The sequence below is a fragment of the Cyprinodon tularosa genome, unplaced genomic scaffold (assembly GCF_016077235.1).
Source record: "Cyprinodon tularosa strain WSP-4 unplaced genomic scaffold, ASM1607723v1 ctg1112, whole genome shotgun sequence".
In the NCBI taxonomy this organism is placed as follows: domain Eukaryota; kingdom Metazoa; phylum Chordata; class Actinopteri; order Cyprinodontiformes; family Cyprinodontidae; genus Cyprinodon; species Cyprinodon tularosa.
The window spans coordinates 51,465-72,385 of record NW_024037908.1 but is presented as its reverse complement, the minus strand read 5'-3'; the positions used below and the strand labels follow the sequence as shown (position 1 = coordinate 72,385).

General features: G+C 43.0%; 1 protein-coding gene across 2 annotated transcripts; it reads right to left on the bottom strand.

The window, feature by feature from the left end:
* Positions 1 to 3,032: 3,032 nt before the first annotated feature.
* LOC119792232 lies at positions 3,033 to 15,076 on the bottom strand. 2 transcript variants are annotated; one of them, XM_038298792.1, is made up of 8 exons: positions 14,783 to 15,076; positions 13,041 to 13,121; positions 12,843 to 12,939; positions 12,658 to 12,772; positions 12,557 to 12,578; positions 12,401 to 12,478; positions 6,598 to 6,779; positions 3,033 to 5,006 (listed from the first exon to the last, which is right to left on the bottom strand). In XM_038298792.1, exons 4-8 carry the CDS (start codon positions 12,769 to 12,771, stop codon positions 4,173 to 4,175), a joined length of 1,230 nt encoding a protein of 409 aa, XP_038154720.1. In that variant the 5' UTR covers position 12,772; positions 12,843 to 12,939; positions 13,041 to 13,121; positions 14,783 to 15,076; the 3' UTR covers positions 3,033 to 4,172. The 2 variants fall into 2 exon arrangements, with proteins under 2 accessions (XP_038154720.1, XP_038154729.1); XM_038298801.1 differs by lacking the exon at positions 14,783 to 15,076 and having other exon boundaries at positions 6,649 to 6,779; positions 13,041 to 14,226.
* Between the last annotated feature and the right edge of the window lie 5,845 nt (positions 15,077 to 20,921).

Here is a 20,921-nt window from a genome sequence, read left to right as displayed (position 1 = left end):
CTCAGAAGGATCCACGGCGGACTCTGCTGGAGAAAGGTGGAACTTCTCCAGCTCCCAACAGAGACAATTCTGCCAACCTCTATTGTGGTGGCTAACCTCTCCTGGGAGATCAAACACTTAGTGAGGCAGGCCCAACAAGAACAGCCCACTCCTAGCGACTGTCCTACTGACCGACTGTTTGTCCCCGAAAGGGTTCGGTCTGAGGTTTTGCAATGGGTCCACTCCTCCAAGTTTATCTGCCACCCTGGGGTACAACGAACTGTCTCCCTCTTAAAGAAGCACTTTTGATGGTCGTCAATAGTTCAGGACAGCAGTAAATTTGTTTCTTCCTGTACGGTCTGTAATCGTGGGAAGTCCAGCAACCAGCAACCCTCCGGTTACCTTCAGCCACTGCCTACCCCAAGCAGACCCTGGTCCCACATCTCATTGGACTTTGTTACTGGTCTCCCTCTCTCCCAAGGTAACGCAGTCATTCTAACCATAGTAGATCACTTCTCTAAAGCTGAACATTTTGTCCCCCTTCCCAAACTACCCACTCCTGCAGAGACTGCCGACCTCCTTGTTCTCTATGTGGTCCGGCTCCATGGCATCCCACTAGACATAGTTTCAGACCGAGGACCACAGTTCACCTCCAGGGTGTGAAAGAACGGTCCCTTTATCCCTGTCTTCCAGTTGAAAAATTTTATCAATTGTATTGAGAGACCAGCTGACCAAATCCATTGTTTCAATTCAGGTGATATGAAGAAAGAGTTTAGAAAAGACAAGACACAGCTAAGCAGAGGGAGTAGGGAGATGCAGGAGCAGCAGGAAAGGGCGACAGTCTCAGAACTACATCAAGAAGCCATTCCATTCTCATTTATACCACACATCATCAATCCAGGCTCTTTCCACAAACTTCATTGGGAGTGACGCTGATAGTTAAGGGTTAGTGGTTAGTGGGCGGTTCGCAATCAACTGATGTTCCTTAGAAAGAAACTCTGAACCAATTTCACTGGACGATCTGGTTAAATTGTCTCTATAAAGTGACCTGAGATGACATGATGTGAATTGCAGCTATAGAAATAAACTGAACACTGGATAAGTAAAAACTATAAATGTCAAAACTATGAACATTTTTAGCATCACTGTACCTGAAGTCAAACTGTTTCATGGATCAGACATTAATCATCAAGATTCAACTGGTTTAAAAGCAATTAAACTATCTTAGTGATGTTATGAGATGAGAAGAGGCTTCAAGGCGTGTGTTGAGTAATGGAGGGGGTGTTTCCCCAAAGTGCGTGTCAAGGTGTGATTCATTTAGAGGAGGGGCCAAAATTGATGATGTCCGAAGCCTCACAACTGTCATTCCAGGTGACAACTTTGAGAAGTGTTTCAGAAAGCGCAGGAACTTCAACAGCCATTTAAACAGCCTCACTACTCAGTCAAGATGTGGGCGTTTGTAGGAGAGCTGCTGTCAGTTGGATAGAGTTTGGAGCTAAGAATAGATTGGTTGTTTTTCCAACCAATCTAGTTGGTTAAAATTATTTTAGTTAGATTAAACAATTTAAGACGTTGACTCTCACTCCTGGTTAAATACTTTCTTTGTACATGTGCTTTGTGGACTTGGAGAAGGCGTTCGACCGTGTCCCTCGGGGAGCCCTGTGGGGGGTTCTCCGGGAGTACGGGGTGCCGGGCCCTTTGATACGGGCTGTCAGGTCCCTGTATGACCGGTGTCAGAGTCTGATCCGCATTGCCGGCAGTAAGTCGGGCTCGTTTCCGGTGAGAGTTGGACTCCGCCAGGGCTGCCCTTTGTCACCGATTCTGTTCATTACCTTCATGGACAGAATTTCTAGGCACAGCCAAGGTGTTGAGGGGATCCGTTTTGGTGGCCTTAGGATTGCGTCTCTGCTTTTTGCAGATGAGGTGGTCCTATTGGCTTCATCAGGTCGTGATCTGCAGCTCTCGCTGGATCGGTTTGCAGCCGAGTGTGAAGCGGCCGGGATGGGGATCAGTGCCTCCAAATCCGAGGCCATGGTCTTGAGCCGGAAAAGGGTAGAGTGCCTTCTCCGGGTCAGGGGGGGTGTCCTGCCCCAAGTGGAGGAGTTTAAGTATCTCGGGATTTTGTTCACGAATGAGGGAAGAAGGGAGCGGGAGATCGACAGGCGGATTGGCGCAGCGTCTGCCGTGAAACGGGCGCTGTACCGGTACGTCGTGGTGAAGAGAGAGCTGAGTCAAAAAGCGAAGCTCTCGATTTACCGGTCGATCTACATTCCTACCCACATCTATGGTCAGGAACTCTGGGTCATGACCGAAAGAACGAGATTGCGGATGCAAGCGGCCGAAATGGGTTTCCTCCGAAGGGTGGCTGGGCTCTCCCTTAGAGATAGGGTGAGAAGCTTGGTCATCCGGGAGGGACTCGGATTAGAGCCGCTGCTCCTCCACATCGAGAGGAGCCAGTTGAGGTGGCTCGGGCATCTGGTTAGGATGCCTCCTGGCCCCCGGGCACGTCCCACCGGGAGGAGGCCCCTGGGAAGACCCAGGACACGTTGGAGAGACTATGTTTCTCTGCTGGCCTGGGAACGCCTTGGGGTTCCTCCTGAGGGGCTAGAAGAAGTGTCTGGGGAGAGGGAAGTCTGGGCCTCCCTTCTTAGGCTGCTGCCCCCGCGACCCGACCCCGGATAAGCGGAGGAGGATGGATGGATGGATGGACTTTCTTTGGATTTTTTAAAGTGGTGATTATACTTCAATATTTTGTTTAATGTGACTGATTAGTATTTGTTTGCCCTAATAAAAATAGAAATTGGGTAAAAACACTGCCAAATTATTTTGGCTAAATATTGGTTGAATTAATAACTTCCAACCCAATTAAAACCAAAACCTTGGAAAAAACGATAATGTTTGAAGAGAAATGATTAACTCCTTTCATTTTGCTCATCATTTCCCAATTTGCACAAACACTTTGACTATTTGCTTGAGGTTATTTCACCAAAATGGCAGAAAAACTGTGTTCCTAAAATGATTTTTCTCTTCTGACACAATAACACACACATAAAAAAACTTTTAAAAAGATTTTATTATACCACCAATCATTGACAATTTCAAAAGGAACCTAAATGGGCGAAAAAAAAACAAGAAAATCAATTGCAAAAAAAATCAGATTGTTACTAACCGTACTTCCGCACTCCACCAGTAGGTGGTGACATGTTCACATGAAGTCTCATAACCTGTGGGGATGTTAAAGCAATTTGGCCAAACGGTTCAATGCCTCATGAGGCTTCATCTCACCATCTCTAGTGAAGAGGGTGATTTGTTCGCAGAGTTTTTGTGATCTGTTAAGATCACATTAATTATATATAGCCATATAGGCTATACTCATACTTACACTTGGAGCTAGGGGAAAGTAGACTAGTACAAAGAGGCAGCAGAAAGTAAACAAGAAATACATACAAACCCAAATAGAACTAGAAAACAACTAGAATGACACTAAATTAAAATAAAAAAATGACCTAGAATGACTTAAATCAAAGTTTAACCGAAAACTCAATTAGAAACTTAAACAGAACCAAAAAGCCCACAAAGGGCAGAAGATGACAAAAAGAAAATCTACAACGATAGTTTTATTTCTACACGAACAATAGAATTAGAAAACTAAACATATGAAAAGATGTAAAAATGTAAATGTTGGTAGGATGAAGTATGTTTATCAACAGATAAGCAGTAGAATTATTTATTATTATCCATCTTGAGTTCATGTCTTTTGTGTTTTCTGTCTTTCTCCCTTGTCCTGTCTGTTGATTTAACTGTATGAAATAAACTAAACCAAAATGTGAGTTTTCCATCATATTGTGATGGATTGTGAACACTGCAGTTTTCCACATTTAAACTTTGTGGCACAATGAATACATTTTTTTTTTCTCTGTCTCTGATTCTTCGTGTTCCAGTGAAAAACAGATCTTTTATCAAGTTGCATGATGTTCATTTTAGGGACTGGCTGTTTTAACTGGAAGCATCCTCCCTTTGTGTGCTGGACCCATCGGGTTTGGTAGACATGGTGATAAAACATTCATTCAAGCCTTCCTTGGGTTTGTAGAACAATGTGTCTACCAATAAAATAATGTAATGAGCAAAGAGGCTCATGGCACCATGTGACTCATTAGAATGAAGCAACTGAGAGTTAAATCAGAGCCACGCAGTCAGGCCACCGTACAGCAGAGCTTCTGTTTTTCTTTAAGGTTTCTGACACCTGGCTCCACCTTCTTCTCTGACCAACGCCCTCCCTGGTTTCTTTTTGATGGGCATCTTTCTGAAACCTGGTTAACCTTCTTCCCCTCTTCACTATGGTCTTCGATTTTGACCAGTTCCGCCTTTAGGGTTCCCTCACACTCCTGAAGCTGCCCGCTATCATCCTGAGCTGTGTGGAAACCCATGAAGATGGCTGTGATTGGCTCAGAGCTCTCTGCGGAGTGGAGGATGGTGTAAGGCTGGTCTTCGGCGCACAGAGGGGAGGGCAGCCTGCTGCAGTGGGCGGGGTCACTGTACAGAGCAGTCCAACGGTTGCAGCCGCTCTCTGGTCGGATGCTTGATGTGTAGTAGCAGTAAAACTTGCTTTTGTCAACAGAAGGAAGAAATCCCGCTGTGTTGTGGCACAACTCTGTCCGACAGACTGTCCCATCGCGTCTGCTTCTGTGGGGAATAGCAGGTCCATCTTTGAAGATGCAGCCGCAGCTTCTCATCTCACACAGTCTGCTGTGGGAGTCTCTCTGGTCGTCATCATGTGGACAAAGCCCCCAATAGGCTGTTGAGCTGGGACTGTAGCTGTGCTCATCATGGGGTCTCTTCTGCCAGGTTTGCCTGAAGTTAACATTTTTCCCATCTGTCGTTCCTTGGTGGATGTAGTTACCATGATGTCCTCCCTTGGTTTTCTTTCCATCTTGATGATGACATCGACAAAAGCCTGAAAGGTAGTTTTGCTTTTCTGGTTGGCTTCTGGCTGACAGCTCGGTAAAACACCTCTGGACTCCCGAGTCCTAAGAAATATGACAAAGAACAAAGAGCTTCACCACAGGAACCTTTTCCTGGAGTCTGTTTGATATTATCTCTGTCTGCCTGTACACCTGAACAGATTGCAGATGACTGACATCTATTTGCAGTGGGATCAGCAGTTTTTCACTCAGCCCTGTTTGGGTCCTGTAGTGGAAACATGCCTTCAGAAGAGACTAAAGGAGAAAACAAGTTTCCCACTAGAACAGCAACCTGTTGCTGTTCTAGTGGTTCTAGTGGGAATATCCTCGGCTGAAACAAAAAACTTCTCATGCTTACAGTAAAGACATTTCTGTAGTTTGCAGATATTTATGGTAGAAAAACCTGTGTAAATATGTGAAACTAAAGCCTGTCTACAGGGTATGATTGTGTGCTGATTAAGATCCACTGGTTCTTCATGTTTCACACCATCAGGAAGTCTTATTGCTACATCTGTACTTCACATAGCAAATCAGTTGGGGACATAGATGCTTCTTTGCTTTAAGCTACATTAGAGTGATCATATTGTGGTTTGGTTTTATGTTTTTTGGCAGCAAATCATTTGATAATATAGTATTTTCCTCAAGGATGTGTTTGCATGGAAACATCAAACCTGCCAACGTGCTGAAGGGGATGCATGTCACACTGATGGAGTTAGCAAAAACATGCAAACTATCTCCAGCAGGTGGCTTTGACCAATTTATTTTAGTTTGTCATTAATCTGTCAGTTTTATTCACTTTAACAAGTGATGTGCTGCAGAACCGCACAGGAAGTGCATAAAACTGGTCCAAAGGTCATTAAGGTTTTTTTTTTTTGGAAAGAGGTGTAAGTAAGTAGGTATTATTTCAATATCAATGTCACATTTATTTATATAACACATTAAAAACAGGTATAAAACTGCACCAAAGTGCTTTACAGGAAAGACAACAACACCAATTAACAAAACAGAATGTGAAAAACTGCCTCAATTAAAAGCCAAAGAATAATAATAAGTTTTAAGAAGCGATTTAAAATTATCCAGGCTGTGGGCGGATTTAATTTGAAGAGGCAAATTGTTCCACAGAATTGGAGCAACAACAGAGAAAGCCTGATTTCCTCTCCTCTTAAGTCGAGTCAGAGGAACCGTCAGTAATAGTTGATTATTTGAACGTAGACTTCTCCACACAGACTGGAATTTTAAAAGGTCTCTAAGATAAGGAGGAGCTAATCCATTTAAGACCTTATAAGTTAATAAAAGAATCTTAAAATCTATTCGGTAAAAGACAGGCAGCCAATGTAAAGAGGCCATTAGGCCTTATATGGTCATGCTTCCTGGTTCCTGTAAGAAGCCGAGCCGCTGCGTTCTGGATCAATTGAAGTCGCTGCATCTGTGATTTATTCATGCCTCTATATAATGAATTGCAATAATCCAACCGGGATGTAATGAAAGCATGGATAAGTCCTTCAAAGTCCTTAAAACAAAAATAAGATTTAAGTTTTGCTAAAATCCGCAGGTGATAAAAACGTGATCTAACAACAGAGCTAACTTGATTATCTAGGTATGACAGCTTTGCAAACCAACAGTATGTGTCAGTATAGAAGAATCAGAAGCAATTTACCAGAACAGGCTGCTGACTAACAGACTGGACCCTATGGGTTAGGACCAGTACCTGCAGAGGACACCTGCTGTCTTCGTCACAGACCTGGAGCCCAGACTGGAGGCAACGTTCCTCAGCAGAAACATTTCCTCTAGAACCAGTTAACATGTTTTCAGTCACATTGATTTCCACGCCGAACAGAGCTGAAAAAAAAGGAGGTAGAGACATAGTTCAGTTAACCTGGGTTTATTTCACTCAGTTTAACATTCAGTCCAGTTTAGGGCTGCTCAGTGAAGCAGTGGGTAGCACTGCTGCATTGCGGCAAGAAGACTCTGGGTTCGATTCCCGGCCTGGGGTCTTTCTGCATGAAGTTCACATGTTCTCCCTGAGCAAGCGTGGATTCTCTCTGGGTACTCCGGCTTCCTCCCACAGTCCGAAAACATGGCTGTTAGGTTAACTGGCTCCTCTAAATTCTCCTTAGGTGTGAGTGGTTGTCTCTGTGTTGTGCTGTGATGGACTGGAGACCTGTCCAGGGTGGACCCCGCCTCTCACACGTAGACAGCTGGAGATAGACACCAGCATGCCTCACCACCCCAGCAGGAATATAGCATTATGGATTGATGGATGGATTTGTTATTTTGCTAAATGCTCCGTCTGGGCAGGAGGTGAGAAGGAAGGTCCTGAACTTCAATCTAACATCAACAAAGCAGAAGCCTGATATAGGAACCATTGTAACCTAGGCAGGTATGGCAAGCCAAAAGGATCCAAATGGGTAAAATAATTTGATTGTCAGGTTGTGTGGAGGTTTGAAGAGCAACGAAATGCAGAGGCGGAAGCTGAGGCGGTTTCTAGCAGATTTAATAAGAAGTGGTGGCAATAGAAACATAAATCCAGAAATAACTAATTAAGGAAAACAGGAACGGGAAGAAAGGGAAACCAATGGGTTAAGGAGAGAATGAAGAGAATCCAGAGACCAATAACTGCAGAGGAGGAGTATAAATGCCAAACAGAACAATGAATGCAGTAATCAGCTGATAGGAAGCAGGTGATCTTAGCCATGCTAATTCCTGAATACAGGCCCCAGCCAAACAGGGCTAAACCAACAGTTAAGGAGGTCAGAGTTTGGTACGAAGGTGCCATGGAGAAACTCCAGGGCTGCTTTGAATGCTCTGACTGGAACATTTTCAAAGATGCAGCAACCGATGACAACAAGATAAATATAAATATAGACGAGTATGAGTACAGTCCTGGAGGAATAGGGAGGTTCAGAAATCGCTAAAAGCACAGAACTCAGCTTTCAAGTCTTGTGACAGAGAGGTTCTGAGGACATCAAGAGCAAACTTGAACTAAACAGCACTCTAGGAGTGAAAGCTGTTCCACACCAGGGGGAGAAGGCTCTCTGCCACAGGTAACCTTTGAGCATGAGGAAGATCTGTCAATAACGTGAACAAACTAAAATCAATCAGATAGATCAGATTTAAACCAGTCTAGAGCTGTTCCTTTAATTCCAACAAAATATTCAAGTCTTTCTAAAAGAATATTATGATCAACTGGATCAATTGCAGCACTGAGATCCAACAGGACGAGCACAGATACAAGTCCATTATCTGAGGCCATGAGAATATCATTAGTGACTTTCACCAGAGCTGTTTCAGTGCTATGATGAGCTCTAAAGCCAGACTGAAACTCTTCAAAAAGTTCATTATGGTGGAAGTGATTGCACACTTGTTTGGCAACTACTTTCTCGAGAATTTTAGATCAGAAAGGAAGATTGGATATAGGTCTATAATTGACCAAGTCATCTGGGTCAAGAGGCGGTTTCTTAAGCAGAGGTTTAATTCCAGCAACCTTAAAAGCTTTAGGTACATATCCCTGTAACAGAGATAGATTAATCACATCTAGAATGGAGGAGGAGATCAAAGGGAATACCTCCTTAAATAACCTGGTTAAAGGGAATACCTCCTTAAAAAACCTTGTTAAAGGGAATACTTCCTTAAATAACCTGGTTGGAACTGGATCTAACATCCAAGTTGAAGGCTTAGATGAAGAAAATAGTTTTGCTAACTGTGAAAGTTCAACTGGATCAAAGCAGTCTAAACCGGGTTCAGATTCCATGACTACCTCAGATGCTGCCTCACCTTGCAGAGATAAATCAATCGTAGATAGTGGACTGCTAATTATCCTGTTTTGAATAAGATCAATTATCAATTAGAAAGAATCCCATAAAATCATTCCTGCAAAGAGCAGGTGGAATGGACGGTTCAACAGAGCTATGGCTCTGGGTGAGTCTGGCAACTGTATTAAAAAGAAATCTAGGATTATTCTTATTCTCCTCTATTAATGAGGAGAAGTATGCTGCTCTTGCTTTACAAAGGATCCTCTTATACAGCAGTAAACTATTTTTTCAGACTAGGAAGGACTCCCGCAGGCCTGTGGAGCGATATTTTCTCCCCAGTTTCCTAGCATTTTGCTTCAAAGTGCGCAGCTCTGCATTAAACCAAGGAGCAAGCTTTCTATTTTTAACGGTTTTCATTTTCAAAGGAGCTGCATTGTCTAAGGCAGTACGCAGAGAACTAGCAACCCCATCAACAAAATCATCAACCTGTGAAGGGGAATAAGCTAAGCTTTTGCACTCTGCAGCACTGCTCAGCGACACAGAGGAGAGAGAAAGTGAAGCAGATTCTTAAAAATTTATAACTGCACTATCTGATAAAGATCTACTAAAATTGAACCTTCTTTTGGGGGAGGAGAACTCTGTTAAAGTAATCCTGAAGGTTATTAGAAAGTGGTCAGAGAGGACAGGGTTGTGAGGAAATACTGTTATTTCTTCACATTCTATGCCGTATGTCAGCACAAGATCCAAAGTATGAAGATGAGAATGTGTGGGACTATTCACATTTTGAACAAAGCCAATAGTGTCTAAGATAGCATTAAAGGCTGCTCTTAAGCTATCGCCTTCAATGTCAGCATGGATGTCAAAATCTCCCACTATGATGACCCTGTCAGTATTTAATACCAAATCAGAAAGGAACTCTGAAAACTCATCTAAAAATTCAGAGTAGGGACCTGGTGGATGATACAAAGTTACAAAAAGAAGAGGTTTTCTGGCTTTGGAATTTGGATCAGGGAAATTAAGGGTTAAATATTCAAAAGAGTTGCAGGTATTAACTGTTTTGGGAGTAATCAGTAAGTCAGACTGGAAGATTGTTGCTACTCCTCCTCCTCGCCCAGAACTTCTGGGGATGTGAAAATGTAAATAGCTTGAAGGAGTTGCCTCATTTATGCTCACATAATCCTCTTGCTGCAGCCAGGTTTCTGTAAGGCAACATAAGTCAATGTGATTATCACAAATCAAGTCATCAACTAGCAGACTTTTAGAGGAAAGAGATCTTATGTTAAACAGACCGCATTTAATCGTTTTAACTTTTTCCCCAATTGGAGTTATTTTAATTTTAATTAGATTATCAGGATTTACTACTCTGGGAATCTTTGCTAATTTATTAGATTTTGTTTGTGGGCAAGACACCGTCTGGATGGAGTAAAGAGTGGGTAACAGTAGAGAAGCTGCAGAGAGGTCTGTTAAACTAGGACTCTGCTTCCTGGTCTGCACCCTGGGGGGTCAGGGTTTTGGAGGACTAATAAATGTGGCCAGATTCCTAGAAAGAAGAGCTGCACCATCCAAAGTGGGATGGATGCCGTCTCTCCGAATCAGACCAGGCTTTCCCCAGAAGGATTGCCAATTATTAATGTAGCCCACGTTGTTTTCAGGACACCACCTAGACAACCAGCGGTTGAACGACGATATGAGGCTAAACATGTCATCACTGGTCAGATCAGGGAGGGGACCAGAGAAAATTAGAGTCCCATATTGTTTTGGCAAACTTTTTTTTTTAAATTATTATTATTATAGGGAAAATAAATACTATTAGCATTACTGTACATAAGAAGGTTGCATTTTCACCTGCAGTTCCTAGACAGAATATAAAAGATATTAATAAACTAAAGCGCACAAAAACTACTGTGACCTGTTCTATGTTTCAGTTGTATTACTGATTTAGATCCAGTAGAACTTGTATACAGGCTTGATGTTTTAGAAGCAAAAAAGTGAACTTGAAAAAAAAAAAAATTATAATATTTGTTGCAATATCACTATTGAACTGGCCTAACCCCAGAAATATAAATGCATTATATCAATATGTTTTAGTAAACACAGAACCAGTCCGGCTCTCGGTCTACAGGGAACTTGCTTCTCTCGTCCTCAGATTATATGACCCCGACATCCCTGGTTTATAGCATTAACTGTAAGATAAACGTTTCTGGAAAAAAGAACACACACAGAACAACTACATAAGTAAAACATAATGGATTAAAATTAGTAATAAAAAGAAACGGTATACTTCAGGGAGAAGAGAAGAAAAAAAGCAGGGTGTGTGGGGTTTACAATTCTACATCGAAGCAACAAAATCAATAAAAGGTTGCCATTTAGAGTAGAAATTGTTCAAGTTTCCAGTTTTTGTATATATAATTTTGTCCACTTTCAGAAAGGACATGACCTCATTTATCCAGTTTGTGTTAGATGGGGATATAGTTGATTTCCAGTTAAAGAGAAGGTGGCTTCTTGCGATCACAGAGGTAAAAAACTATCACTTCCAAATCTCTTGCGGAGTATTGACTATATTGCTCTGGGAGACCAAAGATACCAGTGTGAGCTGAAGTATCAATAGTTCTTCAAAGTACATCAGACATGGTGTGAAGATAAATTTGCCAGAAATTTGTTAGGGCTGAGCAGATAAAAAACATGTGTGCACATGTGTCTAGTCTTTGAATAATGACATCTGAAATTCACTTTGAACCCTATCAAAGTCAGGCGGGCACATATAGAAGTTTTATGAATGGTTGTCAGAGCTGCCTCCCACCAGTGCTCAAGTTTTGGCAAACTTACACACCGAAGCAACACTAATTTTAGTGACCTCCGATCAGCGTAACCGGGTGTCATTACCACCAGCGTGAATAACAATCTTACTGTATTTAACCTTATCCTTAGCCAGTAGTTTCAGGTAGGATGTGATGTCGCCCGTTCTGGCCCCCGGCAAACATGTGACTATGGTCCCTGGTGTCTCTAATGCCACGTTTCTGACTATGGAGCTGCCAATCACCAGAGTGGGCTTCTCAGTGGGTGTGTCACTGAGTGGGGAAAACTGGTTAGAAACGTGAACGGGTTGGTGGTGACTAGTGGGCAGAGATCCACGACTACGCTTTCTGCGTACAGTTACCCAATCGCCTGGCTGCTCAGGCACTGCTGGAGGACAGCTACGTGGGGGGCCTACTTTAACTCCTGGATGTTCAACAGCCTGAAGCCTGGATTCTAACTCTGACACCCTCGCCTCCAAAGCTACAAAAATACTACACTTATTACACATCCCATTATCACTAAAGGAGGCAGAGGAATAACTGAACATCTGACACAGAGAGCAGGAGAGAGGAGAGGAAGAAGGAAGAGTTGGAAAAGAGTCAAGGGAGGGAGAGAGAGAAGCCATAGTGATGCTAAGCTAGTGCTAGCCTAGGCTAGCTACTCCTTACTACCAGAAATAAAACCGTGTGAAACTGACAAGTGCTCAGTAGAAAAGTGCAGCAGAAGGCGCCACGTTTTAAAGTAGTTCTGGCCAGTTAGAGTTACTTAGATACAGAGATATCAGAAAAAATAACTTCATTCAGATGGAGATAGACTGAGCAACACTGCTCAGTAGTCCAAACAGGAAGTGAACGCGATACATCTCACCAACAGCAGCAGTAGCTCCCTCTAGTGGCAGCAAGTAGTTCTTACTGTTTGCTGGAGTGTTCAGGTTGTTGGCTGATGGGCTGGGAAAGCCTGAGAGATGACTGCCGGTCGGTTCGGGTAATACTATGGGACAGAAAACAGCTGTGAGAATCTGTTCATCTGTACAACATCTGAAGGGTGAAAGAACTAGTCAGGACTTACCAGTCCAGCTGTATCGGGCCTCCTGAAAGACAACCGGATCAGTAACAGAAGGTGACTGAAGCAGTGGCTAGAGGGGGTATCTGTTAAGAAAGGCGGCCCACCTGGATGAGTTCCTCTGGACTTTTCTCCATAGCCTTCAGTCGGGTGAGGATGAGGCTTTCATTGGTGGAAACCATCGCCTCCTGCCTCTCCAGGAAGTCCAGCTCCTTTTCCATCCTGACAGCATGTAAAGGTCATGAGAACACAGTGTGGGTCCAGCTGTGACCAGGCTGCGTGTGAGCTGTACCTGTGGATTTGAGGAACAGAGCTCGGCTCTGCTGCAGATCAGACTGCTGGTGGACGGCTGAGTCCTGCATCAGCCACTGCTCTCTGAGCGCCCTCTTCTGTTCAAACCACACAACACAGGCTTCAGGGAAGGAAGGAGAATTCATACTCCTCCATCCACTGGACAACTGCTTTTATTCAGATGATTACTGAATGAGACCTTTAGGTGTTGAAGTTGAAGTTTTTCTTCTTCCAGTTTTAGTTTCTTTTGACGTATGTCCTCTTGGATGTGATGTTTCACCTGCAGCACCAGACAAGCAGAGGAAGGAGAATTTGTGTAGGACACTAATGCCAAGGGAGAGTCCACACAGAAGAACACCAGATCAGACTGGTTGTTGTTAACGGCAGAACTGGGTAGACTCAGGTCACTTGTATGTCACAGGGTGTGTTCAATTTCAGCAGATTTGTCATCTAAGGACCCGGTCTACCTGGACTGGGTCCTTGGAAGGCTGGAAGAGTTTAGTAATGGATTCAAACAGGTTCAGCCTTTTACAGCTTTCACCGCTGGTGGATGTTAAACTTCTCTAACTATTTTAATTAATTTCAGAGTGAACTATTCACATACTTGGATTTTATTAAACTGAACTTTTAACATTCACCACTGTTCGGTGCCATATCCCTTTTTCCTCTGTGCACAGAGCAGCTGGTTTGCTTGGACTTGCATTGAATCATGGGATACCCAAAGCTACTTAGGATACCTGTCCTCCAAAAGGGCTAAAAGAAGGCTGCATTTGTCGACCGAATAACGAGGAGTCTTTAAATCCAAACAGGCCTTGATGCCACGCTATGACGTAATTGGCCAAAAGATCTGGCCTTTAGAGGACGTAGCCGCTGGATTCAAACTCAGCAACAGTGTTGCTAGTGTTAACCGGATGACCACTAGAGATAGCCTGGAGCCTGGAGCCCCTCACCTTGGACAAGTCAGCCCAGTGTACCAGGGCACTGGTCCAGTTGACCCTCTGAAGCTCCTGTTCACCACCATATGACCTTTAGACGGAGTAAACTTAGAGTAAAATTAAGGTAAACGTAGAGTAGACGTAGAGTAAACAGAGTAGATGTAGAATAGACGTAGAGGAAACGCAGAGTAAACATAGGGTAGATGTAGAGTAAATGTCCTCCGGATCTCCGTACTCTGGACTCCTTCCCTCTTTTCAAATCCAGACTCAAAACTTTCCTGTTCAGACAGTCCTATCCCATCTAGTTCCTACGCATCACTTCAATATTGTTCTCTTCCTTTTCTTCCTTTGGTTTTATCTTACTTCCTGCTGTTTTGTTTTCTGTGGCATCTTATGCTTGTACTTTTTAGCTCCCTGTTTTTAATGTTTTTATCTGCCTGTACAGTGTCCTTGGGTGTTGTGATAAGGCGCTTTCGAATAAAATTTATTATTATTATTATTATTATGTAGAGTAGACGTAAAGTAGACCTAGCGTAAACTTAGAGTAAATGTAGACGTAGAGTAGACATAGAGTAAATGTAGAGTAGACATAGATTAAAAATGGAGTAAACGTAGAGTAGACGGACTTCCGGTTATGGCGTCTTACTGAGGAACAGCTGAGCTCTGAGCTCGAAACAATATCCCCAGTATTTAGATATTTGGACCACCGCTAACATATATTTCATATGAGCAAACTCCCTGGAATAAGCCAGAGACTCAATCCAACCCGCTGGATGCCTACTAAAAAACAATCTAAAAGTGAAAGCAAGCAGAAAAGAAGGGTCCGAAGGCGACGCTAGAAGTGAAGTGGAATCCAAGCTCATGGAGGAGGCTAGCGCTAGCCCCCAGACTTCTGAAACTAACCTCCTGGAAGCAATCCAAGTCTTGAAAAAACACTTTACCTTGCAGCTACGGGAGATTATGACCTCATTAAAGACACAATTGGAGGGTTACTCGAGAGACTTACCTCTGCAGAATCCCGCATTAGTGAACTGGAGGACAGCTTCGCGTCAATAACAAGTAAAGAAACATCCTCTCAAAGAAAATTAAAGGAGCTCTCTCTGAAGGTAAATGAGATTGAAAATAATTCCTGAAGATCCAATCCAAGACTTGTGGGTCTACCTGAGAAAACAGAGCAAGGGGACATTGCGGCTTTTGTACAGACCTGACTGATGGAGATCCTGGGGCGAGACGTATTTCCATCCCCCCCATCATCGAACGCGCTTACAGGCTGCAGGGCCAGAGTGCTCCAGGCGTCCCGCCATGTGTCATCATCATGAAATTTCTAAACTATCAAGATAAGATGGCTGCAGCTCGTCTGAACGGAAAGGTGATGTACTGTCATGTGATGTTCTTCCCTGACCTATCCGCTGAGGGGGTGAAGCAACGGAAACAATACGACCAGGTGAAATCTGAATATAAACTTTGGTCTGATATTCCCAGCAAAGATGAGTATTCTTCACCACGGTAATTGATTCCTTTTCCACACGAGAGGTGGAGGAATTTATATGGAAAACAAAACAACAAACTGACGGGTGACCACACTTACACTCTGGATGGTGTCAGCAAAGTTTAATAAGGATCAATATTCCATTTGATCTTTGTTGCTGGACATTACACATTTTCACCTAGATCTCCCTCATAGCGGTGGGACATAATTTCTAGATACTATGGTTGGAGTTTGCAGTTTAAGGTGGTGGTGTGAATTCTTTGTTTTCTAGGATCAGTAACATAGCCAAGTCACAGAATAGAGGGGAATCTGAGATTCAAATTTGTGGGAAATCTCAGGAAAGTTTCTTGTCTTTATAAATGTTCAGTGTTCTCAAGGTGCGAACACTGAACACTAACCCTAACCCTTCAAGTTGTAATTTGCAAGTTCCTACAGCGGAGACAAAAAGCAGAAAGTAAGGATATATGGACATTAAGTAAATGAGTGCTGAGTCCGCTGTTGATGTGATCTCCAGGAACGTGAGAGGCCTGAGGAAATTGATTAAACTCAAAAGAGTTTTGAATAGACTCAAACAATACCATTCTAAAGTGGTTTTTATCTGAGAAACGCACTTGCTTAAAAACAAAATTGTACAACTAAGAAGAAGATGGCCAGGCCAGGTTTTTTCAAGCTCCTTTTCTCCACATGCTGGGGAGGGGGGGGATATCTTTTTCATAAACCTTTACCTATTTGTATAAAAAAAGACTATCATAGATCCTGCTGGGAGATTCATAATAATCCAAACCTCTGTGATGAACCAAAAATTAATTTTGGTTAACCTGTCCTAATATAGATGATCCTGAGTTCTACAATAATTTGTTTCTCTCCATTACAGCCCTTCACAGTGAGGTGATCCTTGGTGGAGACTAACTGTACTTTAGATCCTAGTCTCAACCTATCATCAGGTTTAGATTTATTGCAGCCTAAAGGTAGACGGGTTATACAACATTTTATGTCAGAATTAAACTTAAAGGGTAACACCTTTTTTTCCCATTGGTTCTTGATTTTCCGTTATTCCATCATGTTCTACTCTCCCATATGAGTTTAGTGTCAACACCAACCTTTCAGCAGATATCCTTCATTTTTTAACATTAAATCCAAATAAGTGTCTTTATTAGGTAAAATGTTTCCTTCATGGAAACATTAATGGAACGGATCTTCTCATGTAAGCTACACAAAAAAGACAAAATTATCGTCTTTGGGTCATTTGGAGATGATGCTTCATCAGCATCATCATCATCACAGACTTTATGACTAAAATGCATCAACAGACAGGTTTGGTGTTTTCATCCTACAGAGGCCAAATGCAGCATCTCATGTCTCCTGTACTTCCATACGTCTGGATGCTCGATGGCACGTGATGCAGCCAAAGCTGTTCTGGGGCACGCTGACAGAAGGGAAGAACACAGGAGCTCTGGAACAAACTGCTCCATGAAGGTGGAGCAGAAAAGCTAAACATTCTCCTTCCTTCTGTTCCGACCTCACCTCCCTTTACCCACTCCTCAGGTGGGGGGGGGCCTTATTCTTTAAATAAAGAAGATGATACATGAGGTGCCACCATTTTTAGAATCACCTCTTGAAACAATACGTACCAACAGCAGAGACGGCTCAAAAACGGCCCTTTTATTTTGACGGGGCTGAGTTTCACCATCTGGTATAGAGCTGTCATTGAATGTATCTGAACTCTCTGGCTAATAGTGTGTCTTTAAGGGCCCAGTATTAGATGGGGGGCCAGTTGGCCCCTGGCCCCTCCTCTGCCTCATATTAATGCATTTGAACCAGCAACAGTTTTAATACATTTTTCACAATAATCCTAATTTGTTAGACGGTTCATGAACTGATTTAAAACTCTGGATGGTTTCTGTCAGAGGAGGCGACCCTCTGATGGCAGCTCAGGGTCGGAGGGGGGGGGGGGGGGGTCCTGATTCAGTCAGTCAGTCCACCAGTACAAACCAGTACAGCCAGCAGGAAAACAGCTTCACCTACAGCAGAGAATGAACACAGAGGGACGTCGTCAGTCCATCCAGTGAGAAGTGGAGCTAATCTGCTTTTAGCCGCTAATCTGTGTTAGCCATCTGCTGGTAGAGCAGATCGAACAGCAGCAGGAGATGCAGGTCAGATCCAGGTCCACTCAGATATGTTTATGCAGCTAAACAGGAAACCTGACCTGTTTTAGTAAAGACCTCAAAGCAAACAAAAGACAAAGACTTGGTGGTTGACCGGTCTGCCTACCTGGAGCCAACGGTTGGAGTCCAGCAGGGAGCCTTAGGTCCCGGCTGCAGGTGATGCTGGGCTGTAATCCAGGTGACAGACAGCCTCTCATTGGCCAATAGAACACCATGTGATCACAGACCTGATCCCAATCCAGCTTCCTGGATTTGAATGTTTTCATTTTAACTCCAAACTTTTTAACCATCAAACTTCATTTGATCAGATATGAATGAATTTAATCCCTTTGTTGGATTTGGAAGAAAAAGTACAAGAGTTTGAACTGAATGCTGCTGGAAACACAGATTATTCCAAAGATTATTCATTAACTTAATTAACACCATTAACACCCAACATTCGATCATCAGTAAAAAAATCTTGGTATAATACTTGATGTCAGGTTGAAATTTGATCGCCAGGTTAGTTCGGTTGTAAAAAACAACTTTTACAAGGTAAGATTTTTTTTTTAACTGAAAGGGAAGCTGCCACAAAAAGATCTGGAGACTTTAATCCTGCTTTTATTAATACTAGATTGGATTACTTAACTCTTTCTATGCTGGCTTGGACCGCTCACTTTCACACCGTCTGCAGTTGGTAGAGAATGCAGCTGCCCGTCTCCTTACTGGCACAGGTAAACGTGACCAGAGATCACCTGTTCTAGCCTCACTGCACTGGTTACCGGTTGTTTTTAGTATAGATTTAAACATTTTATTGTTTGTTTTTAAAGCTCTTAATGGTCTAACCCCCCAGCATTTGACTGAGCTTCTCCAAATCCATCCAGAACACTGAGATCCTCTAATCAGCTGCTAGTGGCGATGCCTAAAACCAGACTTAAAACCAGACCTAAAACCAAAGGTGATCGAGTCTTTATGGCAGATTAGATCAGCAGCTCCTCTGAGGTTTTTAAATCCTCTTTAAAATCACATTTCTTCTCCCTGGCTTTTAATCATGTCTAAGTGGACATTCGGCAAAATTGTATTTTAAATTTTTATTTTATTCTAAAATGTATTTTAATTGAAACATTTATCCTATTTTATTTTATGCGTTTATGTATTTTAGCCTTTAGTTTTTATCTTTTGTTCCTGAACTGTGATTCCTGTGCAGCTCTTTGGTCAGCCCTGGTTGTTGTAAATGTGATTTATAAATAAAGTTTGATTTGAGATAATCTGTGGTTATTGGAAGAATAATCCAGTTTATTAACCCATTACATAGATTACAGGCATGTCTGAAGACATAAAAACCTGGATGACTCTTAACTTTCTGCTTCTGAATGCAGACAAAACAGAAGTTATAGTCTTTGGACCAGAGTCTCTGAAAAAGAAACTGATTAGTCAGTCACTTCATTTGGATGGGATTAAACTGATTTCAGATAATAAAGTAAAAAATCTTGGTGTTATTTTTGATCAGGACCTGTCATTTAAATACCAGATCAAAGAGGTTTCTAGAATTTCCTTCTGTCATCTGAGGAACATTGCAAAAATGAGCAATCTCCTGTCCAGGGGTGATGCTGAGAAACTAGTCCATGCATTTGTTACTTCAAGGCTGGACTATTGTAATTCTTTACTATCAGGAAGTCCACAAACTGTAGTTAAAAGCCTTCAGCTGATCCAAAATGCTGCAGCCAGAGTTCTAATGAAAATTAAAAATCGAGATCATATCTCTCCTATCCTGGCTTCTCTTCATTGGCTTCCTGTTAAATCCAGAATAGAATTTAAAATCCTCCTTCTCACATATAAAGCCTTAAATGGCCAAGCTCCATCTGATATCAGAGATCTGATTGTTCCTTATGTTCCTAACAGAGCACTTCGATCTCAATCTGCAGGTTTACTAGTGGTTCCTAGAATTTCTAAAAGTAGAATGGGAGGCAGATCTTTTAGTTCTCAGGCTCCTCTCCTGTGGAACCAACTACCAGTTTTAGTCCGTGAGGCAGACACCCTGTCTACTTTTAAGGCTAGGCTTAAAACTTTCCTTTTTGATAAAGCTTCTAGTTAGAGTGGCTCAGGTTATCCTGATCTATCTCTATAGTTCTGCTGCTATAGGCTTAGACTGCTGGAGGACATAGGGACCCCTTTTTCATAATTCTGCTTCATTCTATCTCTATTCTCCCACTCTGCAGAATCTGTTAGTTCAATCTCTAACGTTCTGCTCTCTCTGCTTTTTCTCATAGTAGCTTCATCTGGTCTGTTCCTGTTTGGCTGTGACTCCATCCTGGAGAGAAATATCAGCTGTGCTGCTGCCATCAACACCTTTGTTTCTAGATGTTGGAGCTTGGCCTGTTTTCCAGTGTAGTCCTGTTTCTCTGACTGTGACTAACTGGATGTGCTCTCTTCATCCTCTGACATGGGAGCTGGCTCGGAGCTCGTCTGCCTGGCTGTGTGTTTCCTGGACGGGGCCGCCTGTGGAGCTGGTTGCCTTTTGTATCTATGCTTCTTTTTCTATGTCTGCTTCTGTCTCCTTGAACCCCAGTGGGCCTCAGCAGATGGCCGCTCACACTGAACCTGGTTCTGCTGGAGGTTTCTTCCTGTTCAAAGGGAGTTTTTCCTCTCCACTGTCGCTACAAGCATGCTTAGTGTGAGGGATTGCTGAAGAGTCAATGAGTCGATGCAATCAGCTGGTTTTCCTGGTGTGTTGTGAATTGGCACTATACAAATAAATTAAAATTTAGATAAACTTAATTTTAATGGCGAACGCTGAGGAAACCATGTGACATCACCATCACCTCAAAGGGCAGAATAAATGATAAGATATTCATTAAATAATATCTAATATCTTCAGCTCTGATGAAGAAAACAGCAAAGGAGAAAAGAGCGAGCAGCGCCGCAGGATCAGAGGGAGAAATAATCACCATGGAAACATTGAGGGAAAACTTAGAGCCAACAAAGGAAGGAACATCTGGACTCCATAAACCAGAACACCAACAGATCGCAGACCAGGAGGGTTCCAGGACACCTGGCAGTCCTCCCACCACAGTCTGGACCCGGCTGTCTTGTCCAGGTCCAGGTCGGGTTCTGCTCAGCGCTAGGTCACTGCAGTGCGGGTCTGAAGGTCAACTTAGAGTAGTTAACAGCATGAAGGCAGCCGCCAGGATCAGCACCTGCTAGTAAAGCCTGGTTCCTCCAGAGGAACATCTGCTGGCTACTGCAGACCTGAAGGTGGAAGCATCCAGACTCAGCTTCTCTCTGAAATATCTTCCAGAGGGAGGAGGAAGCTCAGCGCTGATTGGTTGCTGCTCATGTGAGGTCATTCAGTGAGATGATGATGCTGCGTTCCTCGTGGGAATCATTGCGGCTCATCAGAGTCATTAGCATCCCGGCTCTGCAGCCTCGGCCACCGGTGCAGAGCTTAGTCTGCAGTGGCAGCAAAGCCACTGGCCGTCATCAGGGAGCTGGACTCCATCCTTCTGGCATTT

Bases quoted from the DNA above. Each gene is read 5' to 3' on its own strand.
- LOC119792232 (XM_038298792.1), bottom strand. From the start codon at position 12,771: ATGGAAAAGGAGCTGGACTTCCTGGAGAGGCAGGAGGCGATGGTTTCC. The intron at 12,579-12,657 runs GTGGGCCGCCTT...GTTGTCTTTCAG, and splicing joins GTCCAGAGGAACTCATCCAG to GAGGCCCGATACAGCTGGAC. The intron at 5,007-6,597 runs GTAAATTGCTTC...CATATTTCTTAG, and splicing joins TTAGTCAGCAGCCTGTTCTG to GACTCGGGAGTCCAGAGGTG.